Source organism: Equus asinus, chromosome 7 (genome assembly GCF_041296235.1).
Source record: "Equus asinus isolate D_3611 breed Donkey chromosome 7, EquAss-T2T_v2, whole genome shotgun sequence".
Taxonomy (NCBI): domain Eukaryota; kingdom Metazoa; phylum Chordata; class Mammalia; order Perissodactyla; family Equidae; genus Equus; species Equus asinus.
Window position 1 is genome coordinate 50,160,159 of NC_091796.1, and position 20,234 is coordinate 50,180,392.

A 20,234-nucleotide genomic window follows, 5' to 3' on the forward strand; every position below is an offset into this window, starting at 1 on the left:
TAATTAATCTAACATGAGAGCTGATATTTCTGAATAGGCACACTCCCTTTCTTCTTAGCAAATCAATTTTCTTTTGAGATGATGATAAAGTAATCAGTGCGTTATTTTTTGATATTTCTTCAATAAGTGTTTCTGCATCAGGAGCACATGTACATACTATAGCCTTTATGTTGATTGCTGTGGGCTTTGCTCTCTAAGCGGACAAGATAAAAGAGTTCATTTCCTTATACCTAGTGTAGTATTAAAGTATGTGTTGTTTTATCAGGAATGACTCACCAAAGTAGAACTATTCAATCCCTTCTGAATGATTTTTCACTTTGAAATTTGGGAATTATGCCCCATTTCGTAACAAGTGGCCAGGGTGAATGATTGTTGCAAGATGCCCCATTTCCCCATCTCAGCCAGCAGACACTCATTTTTCAAAACACCAGACTTTCACGTCTTCTTTTGAATATACACTGTTTATGGAACAGCCACCCCCATTGCTGCCCTGATAACCATTTGGAACAGCATCATCTTTTATGTTGGCGATGTCATTGCTCTGGGTCAGGTTGCAAAATAGCCAAAGAAACACATTTGTCACACAACTCTCAAGTTCTAAGAGGAAGTGATCTTTAGGTTATAAATGCTTCTGGCTAAGGCTCTCTTTTCCTAGAAGAGATCGTAAAATGAAATTGAACGAAAAAAATGAATTCTTCAGTTTGTTTGTTGGTTGGGATTTTTGGCATAGGCATTTATAAAGTGACCCATTGTGAATCACGATAATAGCACACGGCACATGGAAAATCTTTGCTTGACCTCGCAGAAGTATGTTCACATTTGGCAGCTACTTGAAGGCTCCATAGGGAACATTCGTAGAACAATCAGTTTCTCTTTTGTAACAGTAAAATACATAAGAAGTTTATTTTTGATGTTAAATTCTAGATCTGTTTTAATTTGATCCCTCCTTCAGTGTAATTGCAAAAAATGGCTGCTAATGAAATTTTCAGGTTTTACTATTACTGAGTCTTTTTCGAGTTTTTTTTTTTTAATATTAGCACCTGAACTAACAACTGTTGCCAATCTTTTTTTTTTCTTTTCTGCTTTTTCTCCCCATGGCCCCCCAGTACATAGTTGCATATTTTAGTTGTGGGTCCTTCCAGTTGTGGCATGTGGGACATTGCCTCATCATGGCCCAATGAGCGGTGCCATGTCTGCGCCCAGGATCCGAACCGGTGAAACCTGGGCCGCTGAAGCGGAGCGCGCGAACTTAACCACTCGGCCACGGGGCCGGCCCCTCAACTATTATGTTTAAGTATTTTCATATAAGTTTCAAGAATGGGTGCAGTATTATGCACTGCTAAGAGGATGTTTGGGATGTGGAGAATATCTTTACCATCTGAAGACGTGGACATAGATGTGCATGGGCCTGATGTACAAATGGTATCTTATTTTTTATCAACATTTCTCTAATTACTAGTGAGATTGGTGCATATAAATTTATTTTCCTGTGAATTTATGTATCTGTTTCCTTGTGATTATCTCTTTATAGCCTTTGCCCATCTTTATTAAGTTGAACGCATTATTTTTTAATTCATTTTTAAGTCCACTTTAGATATTATGGATGTGAACCCTTTTTGTTATGTTGTGTATTATTGCAAATATGTTCCCTACTCCATGACTTTTCTTAACTTTGTTTACAGTGTTTGTTGAACAAAATTTTACATTTTTATGTAGTTCTATTTGTCAATCTTTTTTCTTTTTTTATGGCTACTAAGTTTAACATCGTGCTTCTAAAATCTTTCTCCCACCATTTCCCTTCATATATCTTTAGGCTTTCTTTATTAACTTCCATAAGGTTTTATAGTTTTGCGGGTTTTTTCATAAAATTCTGGTAAATTTCTTCTTCTAATTTTTAGGTATAGAAATTAAGATTTTAGAATACATTCTTCCATAGCATTTTAGATAGCTTTAACTTTGTAAAGATTTTGATTTTTAATCCGCATGGATAGTAGGAATCCATTTTTTCCCCCAATGGATGCACAACTCATCTAGCACCATTATTAAATGGTTGATCTCTTCCCCACTTATTTGAATCGCCACCTTTGCAATATACTAAATTCAGACATATACTCGGTTCTGTTTCTGGAGTCCTTGTTTTATTCTACTGATGTGTCTGTTCCTTCACTAACCCCACACTGTTTTCATCTTTGTAGCTATAAAGTGTATTTGAGGTCTGATGGGGTATTTATCGCCTTGTTTTTCTTTATTTTCTGGCTATTCTTAGATTCTGTCCTCTTCCTCCTTTAATTTTCATGTGGACTCTCAAATCTATCTACTCCTCTTAAGTCCTGCTGATACTTAACTCAGTCCTATCACTTGTTGTTTAAATTATGGCGACACTGCAACCACCTTGACTGGCTTTTCTCCTCTGGTTTTGCCCACAGTGGTCTACTCTCTAAACTGTCTTCATAAGGAAATCTGGTTATTTTGAGGCCTCGTTTAATTTTTAAAATAGCTTTGTTGAGATGTAATGTACATACCATACAGTTTTACCCATTTAAAATGTACAATTTAATGGTTTTTGGTATATTCACAGAGTTGTGTAACCATCACCACAAACAATTTTAGAATATTTTCATCACCCCAAAGAGAATCTCCATACCTTTTAGATATCGCCCCCCCAAACCTGCCATCTTCCTCCTTCTTTACAACTCCCCTCTACCCCCACCCCATTCTAGGCAACCACTAATCTACTTTCAATCTTTATAGATTGGCCTATTCTGGACATTTCATATAAACGGAATCATATAGTCTGTAGTATTTGGTAACTGGCTTCTTTCACTTAGCAGGATGTTTTCAAAGTTCATCCATGTTGTGGCATGTATCAGTACTTTATTCCTTTTTATGGCCAAATAATATTCCATTGTATAGATGTACCACATTTATACTTATCCATTCATCAGTTGATAGACATTTGGGTTGTTTCCACCTTTTGGCTATTGTGAATAATGCCGTTACAAGCCTCAGAAAAACTTTAAAGTGAGTTTATTACATTCCAATAAAAAATTCAGTGGGAATGTTTATTGCAGTTGCATTAAATTTATAGATTAATTTAGAGAGAATTTAATTTTTTTACAATATTGAGTTTTCCATCCAGGAAAATGGTTTTTCTTTGTATTTATTTAGACATTGTTTATTACCTACCATAAAGTTTTATAGTTTTCTTCGTAAAATCCTGGTGCATTTCTTTTTTGTAGTTTCTACTTATTTTATACAGTTTTGCCATTTTGAATAGGATTTTTAAATTAAAATTTCTATTTGTTGGTGGCAGTATATAGAACTATCGATTTCTCTATTTTTACCCTGTATCTAACTATCTTGGGAATATCTCTTATTAGTTCTAATAGTTTTTCAATTGATTTTCTTTTCTCTTCCAAATAATTAATTATATAGTCTGTACATATATAATTAAAGTTTGTCTCTTCCTTCACAATATTTATATTCCCTATTTCTTTTTTTTATTTTCTGAATTTTATTTGCTAGGATCTCCGGAATAATGATATATAATAGCAACTATATTGGGCATACACCTTTCTCTTTATCAACTTTAATTTTTAATTGCAAGCAATGTTACAGCAAAAATAAAAGAAATTTAATAATGAGAGAAAAATCACCCTGAATCCCATGCGAAAACGAACTTTAAAAATTACTAAAAAAAATTGCTTGTATATGTGTAGAAAGAGTAAGGAAGGATATATACTGAACTGCTGTGGGCGGTTCTTTCAGGGGTGTGGAATTCTGGAGCAGGAGCAGGGTAGACAGCGACACCCACTTTCTGCTTTGTGCACTTCTGCGTAGCTTGGCTTTTTGCAATGAGCATTCCCTACTTCTGTAATTTTAAAATGCATCTTGGAAAAAATCCAAAGTTTCCTTAGTATGTAACGGGTGGTCTGGGTGGTCTTTGCATAACAAGATTTAGAGATGTGCGCATTGTTAATGGCTAAAATATTTAATTAGCTAAATTAGTCAACTAAACAAGACAAAGATTAGATAGATAAATAGATGATAGAAAGATTGATAGAGAGAGAGAGATATTGATATAGTTATAGATATACACCTACTTGGCGTTACTAGAAAGTCCAAAAACAAAAAGATGGCACAGAAAAGAAATGGGTACAAAGGAAAAGCTTACAAATTACACAGGACAGAATTCTGGGGCAGGGCAGTCACAGTTATTCTCTCCCTCCCCAGGATACCTAGGAAAATGTGAATGGGGAAATTATTTCATGGGTTGAAATGAATTTTTATTCCTCTCTAGTGTCATCAGAATTTGATGATTTCCTATTAAAGATTTTCTTTCTGAGACACGATGGGGGAGTTTCACGATCATAGGAGGGCAGCAGTTTTGCTTGCCCCAGTCTTTAGGATGCCACATCAATGATTGTACAGCCACATCTTATTACTGTCTACATTTTGGAATATGACTAAAAAAATGTACCCCTTTGGTTGTTCTCTTCTAGAATTTCCAATGAGCACTCCCCCAAACTCCAGATCCGGAGTCACAGTTACCTGAGGGCGGTAAGCGAAGTCTCCATCAACCGAAGCCTGGACAGCCTTGACCCTGCCGGCCTGCTCACATCACCAAAGTTCCGCTCCAGGAATGAGAGCTACATGCGAGCCATGAGCACCATCAGCCAGGTGAGCACTGTGGCCGCAGGCCATTAGCTACACAGGGTTAGTGGAAACTGAAAGGGCATGAAGCAAGGAGGCAGTCACTCCCCACGCAGACCGCTAATGCATCAGGCAAGAGGTCTGGTCTAAATGCTGCATGTGTTCAGCCACAGCAAACGCCACGTATCAACAGTCTACCAGCAGGGGAGGAGACCTCTGCAGATGGATACAGCACATGGGGGGAGCCCTTGGAAATTCATTAGCAGTCAGTTAGCACCAGCAATTTCTCATTAAGGAGTTGATGGATGAAACTTCAGTTGTAAAGATGCTTGAAAGATAGAAGGACAGGGAAGGCATCACTGGCAAAACCAAGGCTGTGTCTGATCATAAAAGGACAAGTATTAAGCAGGTCATCAAGACAGAGATAGAGGCACAGGAAATGAGCTATGATCTGTTTACCTCAGCTGGGTCCTAGGTGAATATCGTGTCTTGGTAATGAGACCAGAGCCCACTGCTAAGAAGTGGTGTGCAGACCTGGGGATGAAGCCTCAGTAAAGGTGGCCTAATGCTGCGTCCAAAATATTCAGCTGAGGCTCCTCCAGTGTCTCCCATCGAAGGGCCCAGAGAGCGTGGGAGAGGGCTGGGCTGCGCAAGCTCAGGGGCAGAGCGAATCTGGGACTGCTGGAAGACCTGATCCTGCAGCTTTCAGGGGCCACCAGAGGTGCCCCGGGGGCTTCCTCTAGGAGAACAAAGAAGGCATTTTTTAAAAATGATGTTTAGGAACTCTGAATTCAAATTTATATCACAATTTTTAAAAATAGCACCATATGGGGGCTGGCCTGGTAGCACCACAGTTAAGTTCGCACGCTCCACTTCAGTGGCCTGGAGTTCGCCAGTTCAGATCCCGGGTGCAGACCTGTGCACTGCTTGGCAAGCCGTGCTGTGGTAGGCGTCCCACATGTAAAGTAGAGGAAGATGGGCATGGATGTTAGCTCAGGGCCCGTCTTCCTCAGCAAAAAGAGAAGGATTGGTGGCAGATGTTAGCTCAGGGCTAATCTTCCTCAAAAAAAGAATAAAAAAAAATAATAAGTACCATACAGTTAATTTAGCTTATATTTATTGAGCAAAACACTGGGCCAGATTATGCAAAAATTCAGTGATGAATAATTCCTGCCCCACAAAATGTTACAGTCTAATGGAGAGCATACAAAAAAATATAAAAATTCTATCACAAACATTATTTACTTGAACACCACAAAAATACTCTGAGGTAGGTGGGGCAAGAATGAACAATAAGAGCCACCTTTACTGAGTCAGGCACTGTGCTAACTGCTTTCTATTTTCCTAATATTAGTCCTTGTTAACACTCTGTAAGATATGTAAGTAACCAGATGTTAAATGGAACTTTCTTTGTGGTCACAAAATTGTCAGTGAGATCCCAAAGCTAAGGAGAGAAAAGTGTTAAGTACCCAGGATTCTAAAAAGAGAGCTTCTACTCATGAGTTCTAGGAATATGCATTTTAACAAATATTCCAAGCAATTCTAAAAAGGTCATATTTGATAAGAGCTTTGAAAACTGCTAGTCTAAATCCTATTCAAAGAATAGTGAATGCTCTAGTTTACTCAGAATACTCAGAATACTCGTAAAGGCAGCAATGGGAAATCTGTTCTGAATTTTGACCTGGAGACATTTTGCATACCAGGCCCAGGGGACTAGACTTTATTCATTAGGAATGGGAGTGCTTAAAGATTAATGAAAACTTCAGCTTTTAAGCAGGCAAGAGATATGAGCAGAACTTTGATACAGGATAATTAATCTGGCAAAAAAAATGTAGGAAAGGTTGAAGAGGATGAAAGGCTAGAAGCAGAGAAGCTAGTTTGGAAGACATTGTGATCATCAAGGTGAGCTACTGGTGGTGCTGCTGCTTATGGTGGTGGTAATGATCTCATGGTGGTGGAGATGGCGATGATGGTGGTGGTGGTGGTGGAGGTGAAGATGGTGAGGTGGGTAGTGGCGATGGTGGTGGTGGTGGAGATGAAGATGGTGAGGTGGGTGGTGGTGATGATGGTGGTGGTGGTGGTGGTGGTGGAGATGAAGATGGTGAGGTGGGTGGTGGTGGTGGTGAAGGTGGTGAGGTGGGTAGTGGTGATGATGGTGGTGGTGGTGATAATGGTGGTGGTGGCAATGGAGGTGGTGGTGATGATAGGGGGGGTGGTGGTGGCAGACTAAGCACTGAAGTGAGTGATAGGCTAAGCACTGAAGCATCTCTGATCTGTCAGGGTGAGATCCTGAAATAGGACTACTGCTCTCACCTTGTCCCTACCATTGAAATAGACCACCCTGCTCTAAGTGGATTCTTGAAGAGCAAAGGCAGAAACCACAGCGAGGCTCCGAGAGCAAGGCAGGGTGGGAGTCAGGGAAGCTGGCATGTGGGATTCCAGTATTTGCCCACTGTACATTTCCTTGCTTTAGAGAAATCTCCAAGAGCATGCATACCTATTTATGCTGCTAACACGTGTACCAGGATACTCATTATCCCAACTCAGGGAAATAGTTGGTGCCTCATTTTGGTGAAATTTGGATTTGTTTTCTCCTTAGTTTTTTCACAATAAAAAGTATTGTGAAATACTTTTTACAATAGTATTGTTAAGCTTTGTTTAGCTTAACAAACTTTGTTAAAACTTTGTTAAGCTTATCTTTATTCTGGACAGCCTCGTGGTCATATAGCCTTCTGCAATTGTAAAATATGCTATAAATCCAGCTGTTGTACATGCAGAACACATCAGTGTACTTAAAAATTTTTGTTGGAAAAATGTTTATACACATTCACTGCTTTCATAATTTTACATATTTAAAGCAGGAGAACATGATATGTCCCCCAGCAGGACATTGCACCCACACAGATGACAGCTTTTAGTCCCTATGCTGTGGGTCTAATCTTCCTGGAGATAACATCACTTCCCAGCAACAGCTTAGTAAGAAATCAGCAAGTCGCTGAAGAGGCACATGTGGGCCTTGATGCTATGGCGGGTCAAGCTCTGCAATTCAATGGTGTAATCATTTTGCCTTAAGTAAAATACAGAAAGAATAGCCATCCTAAATGGATTCCTAATGATACATCATTTTTCTGGTTCCATATTCAATTTTCAAGTAACACAGTATCTTTAAGGATAATTTCGAACTTTCTATTGCAGTCCCAACATTGTTATTATTCAAAGGAGAATAGTTTCTGCTTCAAAGCAAAACTACCGTATATACTCTAGACTTTTCAGAAAGTGTTTGGCATTTATGATGTTGGAGATAGTCTCTCTTATGGATCACTAATAGCTGCCCTAATAATATAGAATTTAAGTGCATTGTATCCTATTCCCTTTGAAAACCTGATATATTATTCATCAAAGCTTCCTAGAAAGATCAAAGTAAAATGTTAGGAGCCAAGAAATTGGCCTAGAATAACTAAATTGTTTGTTTCTGCCATTCGTACCTCATAGAAATAAAAATCCCTAAAAACAGATTGGGCTTGGATGATAGAAAAAAATTGAACATCCTTTTATATGTTTATTCTCTTTCTTTATTTTTACTATATATGCATCTAATAAAAATGGAGGCCTTTTAAAAGTAAAGCTTGAGAAGAAAGAATTTTAGAAAGTCGCCTATTTTTTAAATATTTGGCATAGTAACTATCATTTTCAAATTAGCTTAATTTATGTCTTAATTTATTTCAAGTCCAAATCTCAAATATCTTCATCTGGATCGTAAACTAGAAGCCCAGACATATTTTGTCTGGCAACATGTTGGGTTTCTACATCATTTTTAAAAAGTGAATGTAATAGGCAGGTATTGTGCAAGTCTTAAAGAATTGGAGTACTTTGTCTTGTTCTTCCCACTACCCTATCTCACAAAATAATACCCACTATTTATGGAGTGCCTACCATGTGTCTAGAAATATAATATGCACTTGTATATATTATTTTATTTTTATCCTTACAGCATTGCTGTGAGGTAGGTATTCTTATACCCATTTTACAGATGATGAAAATGAATATCAGAAAATTCAAGCAAATTTCCCATGATAAAGTAGAAAGAGCATTAAACTACTCCTTGTCCCCATAAAAAAAATAAATCAGGGCCAGCCCATGACATAGCGATTAAGTTCAGTGTGCTGCTTTGGCGACCCAGGTTGTGGGTTCAGATCCTGGTCGTGGACCTATACCACTCATCAGCCATGCTGTGGCAGTGACCCACATATAAAGTGGAGGAAGACTGGCACAGATGCTAGCTCAGGGCTAATCTTCCTCAGCAAAGATAAATAAATAAATAAATCCAAGTGGATTTAAAATACAAGCAATAAGACAAAACAACAAAAAATTAAAATTAGAAGATATGCTTATGATATTATGGTGAGAATTATAAGTTTTAATAAAATAAGAATTCCAGAAAATATAAAGTACAAGATTGACATCTATTCTAACTAAAAATTAAACATTTCTGTGTGGTAAAAGACATTGTAAAGTTAAAATATAATTGATGGGGGCTGGCCCAGTGGCATAGTGGTTAAATTCACACACTCTGCTTCGGTGGCCCAGGGTTCATGGGTTTGGATCTCAAGCACAGACCTACACACTGCTCATCAAGCCATGCTGTGGCAGCATCCCACATACGAAATAGAGGAAGATTAGCATGGATGTTAACTCAGTGACAATCTTCCTTGAGCAAAAAGAGGAAGATTGGCAACAGATGTTAGCTCAGGGCCAATCTTCCTCACCAAAAAAAAAAAAAAAAAAAAATACAATTAAGGGGGGAATATTAAAACATATCAAGAAAAATGTTAATGTCCCAGTTGCCTAAAGTGTTTCTACCAATTAGTATGAAAAGATAAACAACCTAAAAGAATTTAGGGCAAAGTTTATGAAATAGCAAATCGGAGGGAAAAAAATACAAAGGCCAATAAATATAGGAAAAGAGGCTCATATACACTAGTAGGCTGGTAAAGACAAATCAAAACAGCATAATAGTATTTTTGACTTATCAGAGCAGCAAAAACAGCTAACATCCAGTTCTGGTGACTGTTGAGAAACAAGGTTAGCTTACTTGCTGTTCGGAGTGAATTGCTACAATTGTTTTAGAAAGTAAATTGGTAAAATTGACAAAAAGATAAAACATATCTTTTGGCACAGGCATCTCACTTTTGGAACTCTATAATACAGAAATAAAAGCACCAGTATATAAAGATAAATGCACAAGTATGTTGGTCATAGCATGTTCTTCAAGGACATAGCTGAATCATCATCCACAAAAGAGTGGTTCAGTAAATTCTGGTACAATCATACTATACAAGATTATAGTGGTAAATGACTTAGTGTCTGACTCTCCCTGAGTCTCTATATAAAAGAAGACAGAGCAACTAAATAGAAAAACCAAAAACTCATGGACAACATTTACAACAAAATGAGGTGACAAGATATCCTATGAACCCAAAATCTAAGTAGATGAGAACAAACCACCAGTAGCCATTAGCCTGCATTGTTTCCACTTTTGCATAGGAGGATATAGAGGAAAACAATGGCCTTCCTGATGGACTTGAGCATAGCAGGACAAAACAAGCAGCAAGCATTCACTGGAAGCTCAGGAGGCCTACTTGAGAAGAGCACCTCAAACTGGGAAGGATTTACCTATTCTAATAGCAAGAAATTCAAGGAGCCTGCAGTAAGGTCAGAAGAGGCTGGAGCAATCTGAGCCGATATGTACACTAGAAACCAACCAACCAGTGTTTCCATCCAGGACAGGGCCCAGGACTGAAAAGAAGCAGTTGGGAGTGGAATCAAATATGAGCAAGACAGAGACAATAGCAAAGAAGAAAGGACAAGGTTCAGGTAAAAGTTGGGGGCAGGAGCACAAGAATCAGGAAATCTTGGAAAGCAACACAATGCTAAGACAATAAAAGAGGAAGCCCTGTGAATGTAGGGGAAAATCCTGAATGCATCACCCTCTCAAGGTCAGAAAAACTAATTTTACAGGAAAATGAGGAACAATAAATACACACTTTAGATCACATTCAAAGTCACTGTAAGAAGAAAAGAGAGTAAGAAACAGAATAACATTCCTACAGAAAATGAAAGCATGCCAGATAGGCACACCCATGAAACAGATCAAAACTGTAACACACTATTTCAAAATGAGCTACGGGGCATTAAGAAAATGACAAAGACATGAAAGAAAAAGATATATGTGAATTTCAAAAACTTACAAATGATGTCACAGAACTCAAGAAAGAATTAGAAGTACAAGAAAAATCATTTCAGAAATGAAGATTAGACTAGAAAGAATACAGAAGCATATGAATGAGAAATTTAATACACTAAGAAAAATAGAATCTAAAAAGGAAGTACATTTTTAAAATCAAAAAGAAATGAAGAGGTAAAAAGAATTCAAGAGAAATTGATAAATATTGGAGATAGACAAAGATCAAACATACAGATAATGAAGTCCCTGAAGAAGAAAATCAAAGCAAAGGACCAGAACAAATAATACAAACAGTAATTAAAGAAAACTTTCCTGAAACGAAAAGATGATTCAAAATTACATATTGAAAGAGCATACCGTGTGCCTGAGAAATTGACCCAATGCAATAAACACCAAGACATATAAAATTACAAAACTTTAAAGAATTAAAAAACAAAAATCTTTGGACTTACAAAAAGAGCAAATAACTTTAAAAAGAACAAAAATTAAATTATCAGACTCTTTAACAACAATAGAGCAATAACCACAATAGACTCTTTAAAACAATAGTTTATGCCCAAAGAAAATTGAGTAACATATTATTATACTCAAGGGGAAAAAATGTGAACCAAAGATTTTATATCCAGAAAAACTGACTTTCACATATAAAAAGGATGGACAAACTATTATAAGTATGGATGAATGCAGGGAATATTGCTTCCATGAGTGCATCCTGAGGAATCTACCAGACAATGAGCTTTGGACAACCAAAATGACCATATGTAAGAACTAGTGGCTAATAGATGTGTGCATTTATTTCTGGACTCTAAATTCTGTTCTATTGGTCTGTGTGTCTGTCCTTATGTCAGTGCCACAGTTTTTTGATTACTATAACTTTGTAGTAAGTGTTGAGACTAGGAAGTGTGAGTCCTCCAGCTTTGTTCTTCATTGATATTGTTTTGGAAGTTAAGGTGTATCTTGATGTGTTTTTCTTCATGTTTCTTGTGCTTGGAATTCTTTGAACTTTTCGACTTGGACTTCTCTGACTAGTAGGAGTTCCAGAAGAAAAGAAAAAACAGAAGGATGGAAATCACTAATGAAATAATTCAAGAAATAGTCCCAGAACTGAAAGACATGATTTTGCAGATTGAGAGGGCTCAGCTGGTACCCAGCACAGTGGGTAGAGAAAGATCCACACAGGGAAGAGCATCATGAAATGTTAGCTCATTCGGGACAAGAAGATCCTAAACAACTTCCAGAGGGGAAAGGGGAGACCAGCTACCATAGAAAGGGCCAGGAATGAGAAAAGTATCTGTGTGAGTCAATCTCCAGCATACATAGAGGCTAAGAAACAAGGAACGAAGCCTGAAAACATCTGAAAGAACAAAGCATGCAAGCCAGAATCCTAAATGCAAGCACGCTCTCCCTTGACAGTGGAGGTGGGATACAGACATTTCCATCAATGCCAGGTGGCTGCCTCGCCCAGGAAAGCACTGGAAGATGCGCTGCACCAAAAGGAGGGAATAAAACAAGGAAGAGGAAACAGGGTCTCTACCACAGGCTAGATAACAAAGGGCACCCCCAGAATGATGGGGAAGGGAGATCCCAGGACAGCAGTGGGCTTGCCAGCCATGGATTATAATAGAAGGACAGAAGGGTCCAAGAGTGATGCTTCGAGGGCAAGAAGAAAATTAAGAGGTTATCAGACAGAGGTCTATGAAATTATCAAGAGATTCACATAAGCAAGTTTTTGGCAATATGGATGCAAATACTATAAGATCCAGCTGGAAGAATTGAAAGTGGTCGCCTCTGGGTAAGGAGAATCTTGGGTGGGCAGGGTGGGACGGGAGCCTGCTCTTTTTCTTTATAAGCTGTCTAGAACTATTTGACCTATATTTGTGTATAAGTTTGATAAAGAATAATCTTTTTCTATGAAAAAAGTAGTGACAAGTATTAAATATATAGTTATTTGTAAAATTAAGACTAAATGAGTGCTAAAGCAGGAGAGAACATATAGGTTATGTGCTCTGGTGATGTAAATATAGCAAAGCTATTTTAAAATGAGCAAAGAATAGAGAGAACATATGCAAAAAAAAGAATTGTTAACTGTTTCCAACAATGATATGGGGAGCAATAGTATTTGTATGCTATTCTGAGACTGCTGTGCAGATATTGTGGAAAAAAGCAAATGAATAATTGTAGACTATCTCAATCCTATCATCTCCCATGTCCTTGAGAACTGGGATTTTTAGTTTGGCATAAAGATATAAGTATAAGTATAATATAGAAGAGATTACATTAAAACTCTGCAGTCTGAATTTGAATTGGACGTATTCATAACCTAGTTCTGCCCACTGAACAAGCATCAACCCAAGGCAATGACCATGAAGCTTCATGGCGCCCAGATTGCGTTCTTGTCATACCATTTCCTACTGAAAAAGAAAAGGCTTTTTGGAAAAATACTGATTCCAGGACTGGGCAGGAAAAGTATAAGGTGAGTTTGAAATCCCTTGACATATTAGATATCAAGGAAGCTATCAAAGACTACTACTTTCACATCAAAAGGACTCAGCCAACCTAAGAGGCTCCTACTGGCCAAAGATGGGACAAATTTGAGTTCACTAAGAATAATCATTGAAGTGAATTTAAAACCGTCGAATATTTTTAAATCTATGAGTTCATTTTTCTATTTTTAAAAATTAATAGATCACCTTTGGTAGATAAGAGGAAACAAATTTATTATCTTGTCAATTAGTAAATAAAAGGGAAAAAATCAATCATTTCTCCTGCTGTTCCTATCTGAACTAAATCATTGAGTAATCAAATAATATGAGAGAAATCATTTCTTTATAAAAATCTTCCAGTTAGTAACTGTAGAAGTCATGATGGAATTAGAATTTCCCCATTTTGCAACGCCCAGTGAATTAGTGGATCTAGACATTGAGCACAATGACTCCAAACAACATAAAAAGAGACAACCCAGACATTACATGGCTCCGGATGAAAGAACACGTGACCTCTAGTCTTGCCAAAGGGATTGAACCTGAATCTGATCCAGCCTCTGGCTCCAGCTTGCAATTTTCAGGAAAGACAAAAGATAGAGGAACATGCTAAATCCTACCACGAGAGTGAAATCAGCAAATCCAGACTAAGGGAAGCTTCACAGGTCAAACGCCTCAGATGCTTCCATAGATAAATTCTGATAAAAGAAAATGGTTGGAGGGACACCTGTATGTTAAAAGTGAATTAAAAGTTACATCAAATTTTAAAACTGAGTAAGACTAAACTATAGTGTTTGGGGATGCACACTTGGCTGAAAAAAAAAAACATAAAGAAATGCAAAGAAGTGATTGCAATAAAACTCAGCAGTAGTGAGTTTTGGAGGGAGGGTGGGGGTTGTGGTTAGGATGGGGCATATGGAGGGGCTTCTGGGGTGCCTGGAAAAGTTCTGTTTCTTGATCTGGGTGGTGGTTACAAAGGTGTTTGCCTTATTATATAGTTTATTAAGTTATACATTTATTTTGTGTGGTTTTCTGTATCTGTGTACAATAAAAACAAAAGGTTAAAGGAGAACAAAGGAGAATCTTATTAAGAATATAAATGTAATCTAGAAGATTAGCAGAAAGAAAAACATGTTGCAGAATTATATTTACTTTATGATTCAATTTTTATGAAAAATACAGGAGGGAGTACATATATCCTCTGGAAAGATAGTCATCCAAGTTTAATAGCTGTTACTTTAACTGGGATAAATATTTTACTATTTCTTTGTTATGTTTGGTTTGTTGATGAAAAGGGTAAAATCTAATAAATGATACGTATACACATATGTATATACCTATACACACATACATATATAGTTTGTTTTACTTTTTACTTTGACATCATTTCAAACTTACAAAAGAGTTGCATGTAGAATGCCAAGAACTCTTTACATCCTTGAGCCAGATTCATATTCACTGATTGCTAAGATTTTGATTCATTTGCTCATTCCTTCTCTCTCTCTCTCTCTGTTTTTGACAATAAGTTACAAATAAGATGCATTTACTTGTAAATGCATCTCCAAGTAGTTCCTAGAAAGCAAGGATATATATAATACATATATTTAATTTTTTAATGTGGACATAAATAATTATGAGCCTGGAAAACATGAAGGAATTTTATTTCAAATTAAATAAAGTATGTGAAAATACTATGTTAAACTGTAAAGAATTATTATTAGGAAATGCATGTCTCTTTCCCACTTGATGCCTTCAGGTAATCGGTCACTTTTATCTGAAGTTTAAAGAAATTAGCCATTACTGGAGTGCATCTTCAGATGACACAAAATGTAGAAACAATCAAAAATTGTGATTGTTTTTGGTATGTGCTCTAAGCTTAATTGTAATTTAATCTGGCAAATTCTCAATTACTCATGAATTTGATATTAGGCAAACTAGCCTTCTGAAGCTCTAGAAGATAGCAGAAATTTGAAGAATGGTCCCACATCTGTATCTCATCAGCTGCAAAGTGAGAAATTGACTGGAGCACCTGGTCTGGCTAATTTTTTTTAGGTGGTGCTCAAACCCGATATAATTATGTACAGAGGAATATAAGTAAATAAAAACTGATTCCTTAAAAAAAGGAAGACTTTGGGGCTGGCCTGGTGGTGCAGTGGTTAAGTTCGCACGTTCTGCTTCCACAGCCTGGGGTTCGCCAGTTCGATTCCGGGTGCGGACATGGCGCTGCTTGGCAAGCCGTGCTGTGGCAGGTGTCCCACATATAAAGTAAGGGAAGATGGGCACGGATGTTAGTTCAGGGCCAGTCTTCCTCAGCAAAAAGAGGAGGATTGGCAGCAAATGCTAGCTCAGGGCTAATCTTCCTCAAAAAAAAAAGGAAGACTTAGGCCAGCCCTGGTGACCTAGGGGTTAAGTTCAGTGTGCTCCACTGTGGCAGCCCAGGTTCACTTCCTGGGCATGGACCTACACCACTTGTCAGGGGCCATGCTATGGCAACAGCTCACATACAAAATAGAGGACAATTGGCAACAGATGTTATCTCAGGGCGAATCTTCCTCAGCCAAAAAGAGGAAGATTGGCAGCAGATGTTAGCTGAGGGCCAGTCTTCCTCAGCAGGACAAAAAAAAAAAAAAGGAGGACTTCATTTGGAAGATTTAAAAACATATTTATAAACAATTTGTGGACCATATGGGCTTTTAATAAAGAAGAGTGAAACCTTCTGTAGATAGTATGTAAATAGTTTGGAAATCTTGAGACTGCTTTTGAAGATTTTGACATATCTGGGTTCAGTCTATTTTTGTGCAGAATGTTAAGTATCTTACCAGAAATATAGGGCCTGTTTCCATACTTTGCACTAAATCAAGCTTCAGTCAACACTAAAGTCATTTGATGAACGAGTCACTTCCAACAGCACAATGAAAATACCAGTTTCTAAAATGTTTGTGCTGAAAACAGTTTAACTGAAATACTCAAACTCTATGGGCCAATAAAATTGTTCCCTAGATTTGCGTTTATATATAAGGAGAATTAGCACCTGGGCGCGCGCTGGAATAAGACTTCCCAGCCCCACAATTCCTTACGTTCTAAAAACAAAGCTGTTTTTCTTTAGAATTTAACAGACTACTTGGGATTATAAACTAGATACCGTTCAATTACAGTCTGTAACATGGAGGAAATAAAATGCATTGGATTTTAAGTAATCGGACGGGGCATTCTTCCGGCGGGCTGACGTTCGGAGATGCTTGAATGGAGAGGCTGCTTCTCCGCCGGGCTGAGAAGTGCGCGGTGCTACGGTGTCCTGTCTCTGCCCGCAGGTGAGCGAAATGGAAGTGAACGGGCAGTTCGAGTCGGTGTGCGAATCTGTGTTCAGCGAGCTGGAGTCGCAGGCCGTGGAGGCCCTGGACCTGCCCATGCCCGGCTGCTTCCGCATGCGGAGCCACAGCTATGTGCGGGCCATCGAGAAGGGCTGCTCCCAGGACGACGAGTGCGTGTCCCTGAGGTCCTCCTCCCCGCCGCGCACCACCACCACCGTGAGGACCATTCAGAGCAGCACGGGTGAGTGAGCAGAGCGGCTGTCCCCCGGCTCCCCGGTGACGATGGGTCACCCCCAGCCTGGCCTCTGCGCCTGGGCTACAGCACTATTGTCCAGAAAGGCTGTACATTGTGCCCTTGCTCTTACCACCGGTGACAACATACCACCCATGCCCTACAAAATAATGGCTTTGCTTCCCTGACTGTCTCTATCCCCAGCCTCTGGCCGCATTCACCTCCCTGTTCTCTCTCCCTCTCCATCTCTGGTATCAGCAGAGGAAACTGCAAGTGCAGGACCAAGAGGGACAGCACATGGAGTAGGTCTTCCCGAGATCCCCACACAGCATCCTAGGAGCCAACAAACTCATCCCCATCAATTCCTACTCTCTGTAGTCAGGCTCTGACGTCTAGGGGTGTGACCCCCAAATTAATCAGACATCCTGATTGTTGAGCATCACTGAGTTGGAATGCTTTTTTAATTCCAAGATATCCACAAAATAACTATCTCAAAAGACCTGAAATATCACTGTGAGAAAATAAAAAGGAAGAAATGGATGACCCAGTACTACTGATTGAACATTTTATGAGTTTTCTTTCATTATAACAGAGGGCAATTTTATTTCATTATTTTAAACCCTCTGACTGTCGTATGTATAGAGTACCTCCATTTTTCTCTAAAGTGAATTTAGGTTTATACCATTAAACTGTATTTTCATCAGTAGGTTTTAGGCAGAGGGGCACAGAAGAGCTTAACTGGTTTCCATGACACTGGAACCTGCATGGGAATATAGCCGGGGGTTATGCTCGACAATGTGTGTGGTGGTGTGTTTTTTTTAGTAACATTTGGGTCCCAGAAGAAAATTCCCTGCATCCAGTCTTGAATTTGATTGAATTCAGCATAATTCCAATATAGGAGTAGTTCCACAAGAAGATCGTCAAACCTAGAGTCAAGATAAGTAACGATGAATAAATTAGAAGGAAAAGCCTGTGCCAGGATATTGTATTATTCAGTTTTCATTCTAGGTGCCCCAAATGTCAGTAATTATCATTCAGCCTAGAACTTCTGCAGGCTTGAGAATTAATTAGGTCCTCAAACGTGAGTTAAAATCTTACTAACTTGAGATAGGAGACTGAGATACAAATTTGTAAAAAAAAAAAAACCATTAGTGGTTAAACAATAGGAGCTCATTTTGACTAACGCAAATGAAGATCTCAGGATTAAGGAAAAGGATGCTTCTAGATGCTGCATTGGCTCAGCAGCTCCACAGGGAGCCCAGCGACTCTAGCCCTGGCTGGCTGTAACACGGTAAATGTTTGTCTTGCTCACTAGGAAGTTCTACAAAGACAGTCACAAAGTTAATAAATTAGCTAATATTGATTTATGAAATGAAAAGGTGTATTTTTTAATTCATCCATGGGCATATTTATGTGCGTGTTTACATTCGTGCAGTAAGTGTAGTTTGAAGTTCTGACCTGTGCCTCTGGCGTATTACTGTGTCTTTGGTGTTCCCCATTTTCGCTACCCCTCCTCCACGCACAGCTCTTTCCCAGTGTCTGGTCCATTCTCTGTAAAATAGTCCCGTCACCTGCCAGCTGCTCTTCTGTGCTGAAATCACTGCTTGAACACACAAAATGCAGATGCTTGCCCAGAAGTGCCAAGTGCCACTGGCTCCCTCCTCCCTCCTCAGGGAGCAGTGTTGTGGATAAAGGGGCAAGAGACTGGGAATGGCTTTTCTCTGCTTAGCCCTCGGGGGGATTTTGTGGTTTTTGTCATTTAAGAGACAATTTACTTACACTTTCTGCATCAGTTCTTGTGCTGTGCTCTTGACCCCAAATACCCATATTCTGGCCTTCCTAAAACCCTTCCCAGATACTCCAGAGGTTCCAAGAGTACAGACAATAGGATTCCCAGTTACAGGTGAATTTCAGATAATTAGTGAATAATTTTGTAGTGTAAGTATATCCCAAATATTGGATGGCACACACTTAGACTACAAAATTGTTTGTAGTGTTTGTAGTATTTGCTAATCTGACATTTATCAGGCCTGTCAGAGAAGGAGATGAGTAGGGCCTCAGAGGATGTCCTGTGTTGGTCCATTTAGAGTGTAAATTGAATTGGAGGGGCTTTAGCCCTTGGCCCTATGTGGGAGAATGCCAAGAAGCAGGGAGAAGTAAACGAAAACACCACAAAGGTGATTGCATCCGCTCCTTGGGTCCGCATGCCTCATCCCGGGTCCGGAGCCATATCCCCCTGCAGCTCTCTGGGAGGGGAGGGGACTCCAGTCTTGGCTGCAGCTGCAGGGCTTAGGGGCGGAAAGATGTGGCTTGTCCCTGGGAGCGTTGAAGCATAAAATACCGGATTTCTGCATGGGGCAGCTGGCGACTTCACCCTTAACCATCAAACTGAATATGATATATCATCTTTACAGTCGTGGAAAAATAAACAATTTAAGAACTAAATATGGTAGTAGATTCTAAGTAACCCTTTCAGATATTTGAGTGCAACTCTAAGAATTCTAATAGCGCCTTTCACAGTTTCTCTCTGCCATAGATTTGTTCTTTTTTAAAAAGCCGTTATTTTATGATATAATAAGGTTGCGTCCTTCATTCTACCCCTCCCCACTACTCCTGTGTTCTCTCTTTCACACAGACACACTTACACATACTCACACATACACACATGCTCACATTTTCCTTTCTCTCTCACGTGATCTCAATACTGTCATATTAATTTTATTCTTCTACTGGTTTCCTTCTGACAGCAAATCAAATACAATGTCCTGTAGAAAACACAGAAAATCTATTTTCTCACAGGACTTGCTAATTTTTGAAAGAATTCAGTCATCTGTGGAAATCAGGAAATTACTTTGCTCGAATGTTAACCGTTTCCCCGATGTACATCATTTACATCGTCTTGAGTAGAACATGACATAGATTTCTCCTTTCGCTTCTCTTCCTTTGCTCATTATTCTTAGATACTCACAACAGGTTCCATTTTTCCTAAACTTCCTCTTGCCCGGAAAAAATTCTTTTTTGTCAACGCAGTTATTAGCCATAATTTTCCCCCACAACAATCTGCATTCTGAGTCTCTGATTTTTGTGTCAGCCCATTTAAATTATTCAAATTTTCAAGAAAATACACTATTAAGCTTTTCTCTTCCAGCCTTGTCCAGTCTTCATATTAGCAAAATGAACCACAGACAAAAGTCCACAAAAGTGTCTGATAACACATGGGAGAGTCAGAAAGATGGGCTCGGCTCCACGTGGCCCTCAGGATCCCCTAGCGATGTGAGCAAGAATTAATGGAGGCTTGTCCCAGCAAATCAGGG

The 20,234-nt window shown here is 38.8% G+C and overlaps 1 protein-coding gene across 21 annotated transcripts in view; it reads left to right on the top strand.

The window, feature by feature from the left end:
* The window catches only part of DLGAP1 (DLG associated protein 1), an 843,533-nt gene that overhangs the window by 659,939 nt on the left and 163,360 nt on the right, over positions 1 to 20,234 (top strand). For all 21 annotated transcript variants that reach the window (XM_070513311.1, XM_070513314.1, XM_070513313.1 and 18 more), the window contains 2 exons: positions 4,503 to 4,680; positions 16,689 to 16,929. In XM_070513311.1, the coding sequence (XP_070369412.1) occupies positions 4,503 to 4,680; positions 16,689 to 16,929 (419 nt within the window). The remainder of the gene's footprint in view (positions 1 to 4,502; positions 4,681 to 16,688; positions 16,930 to 20,234) is intronic.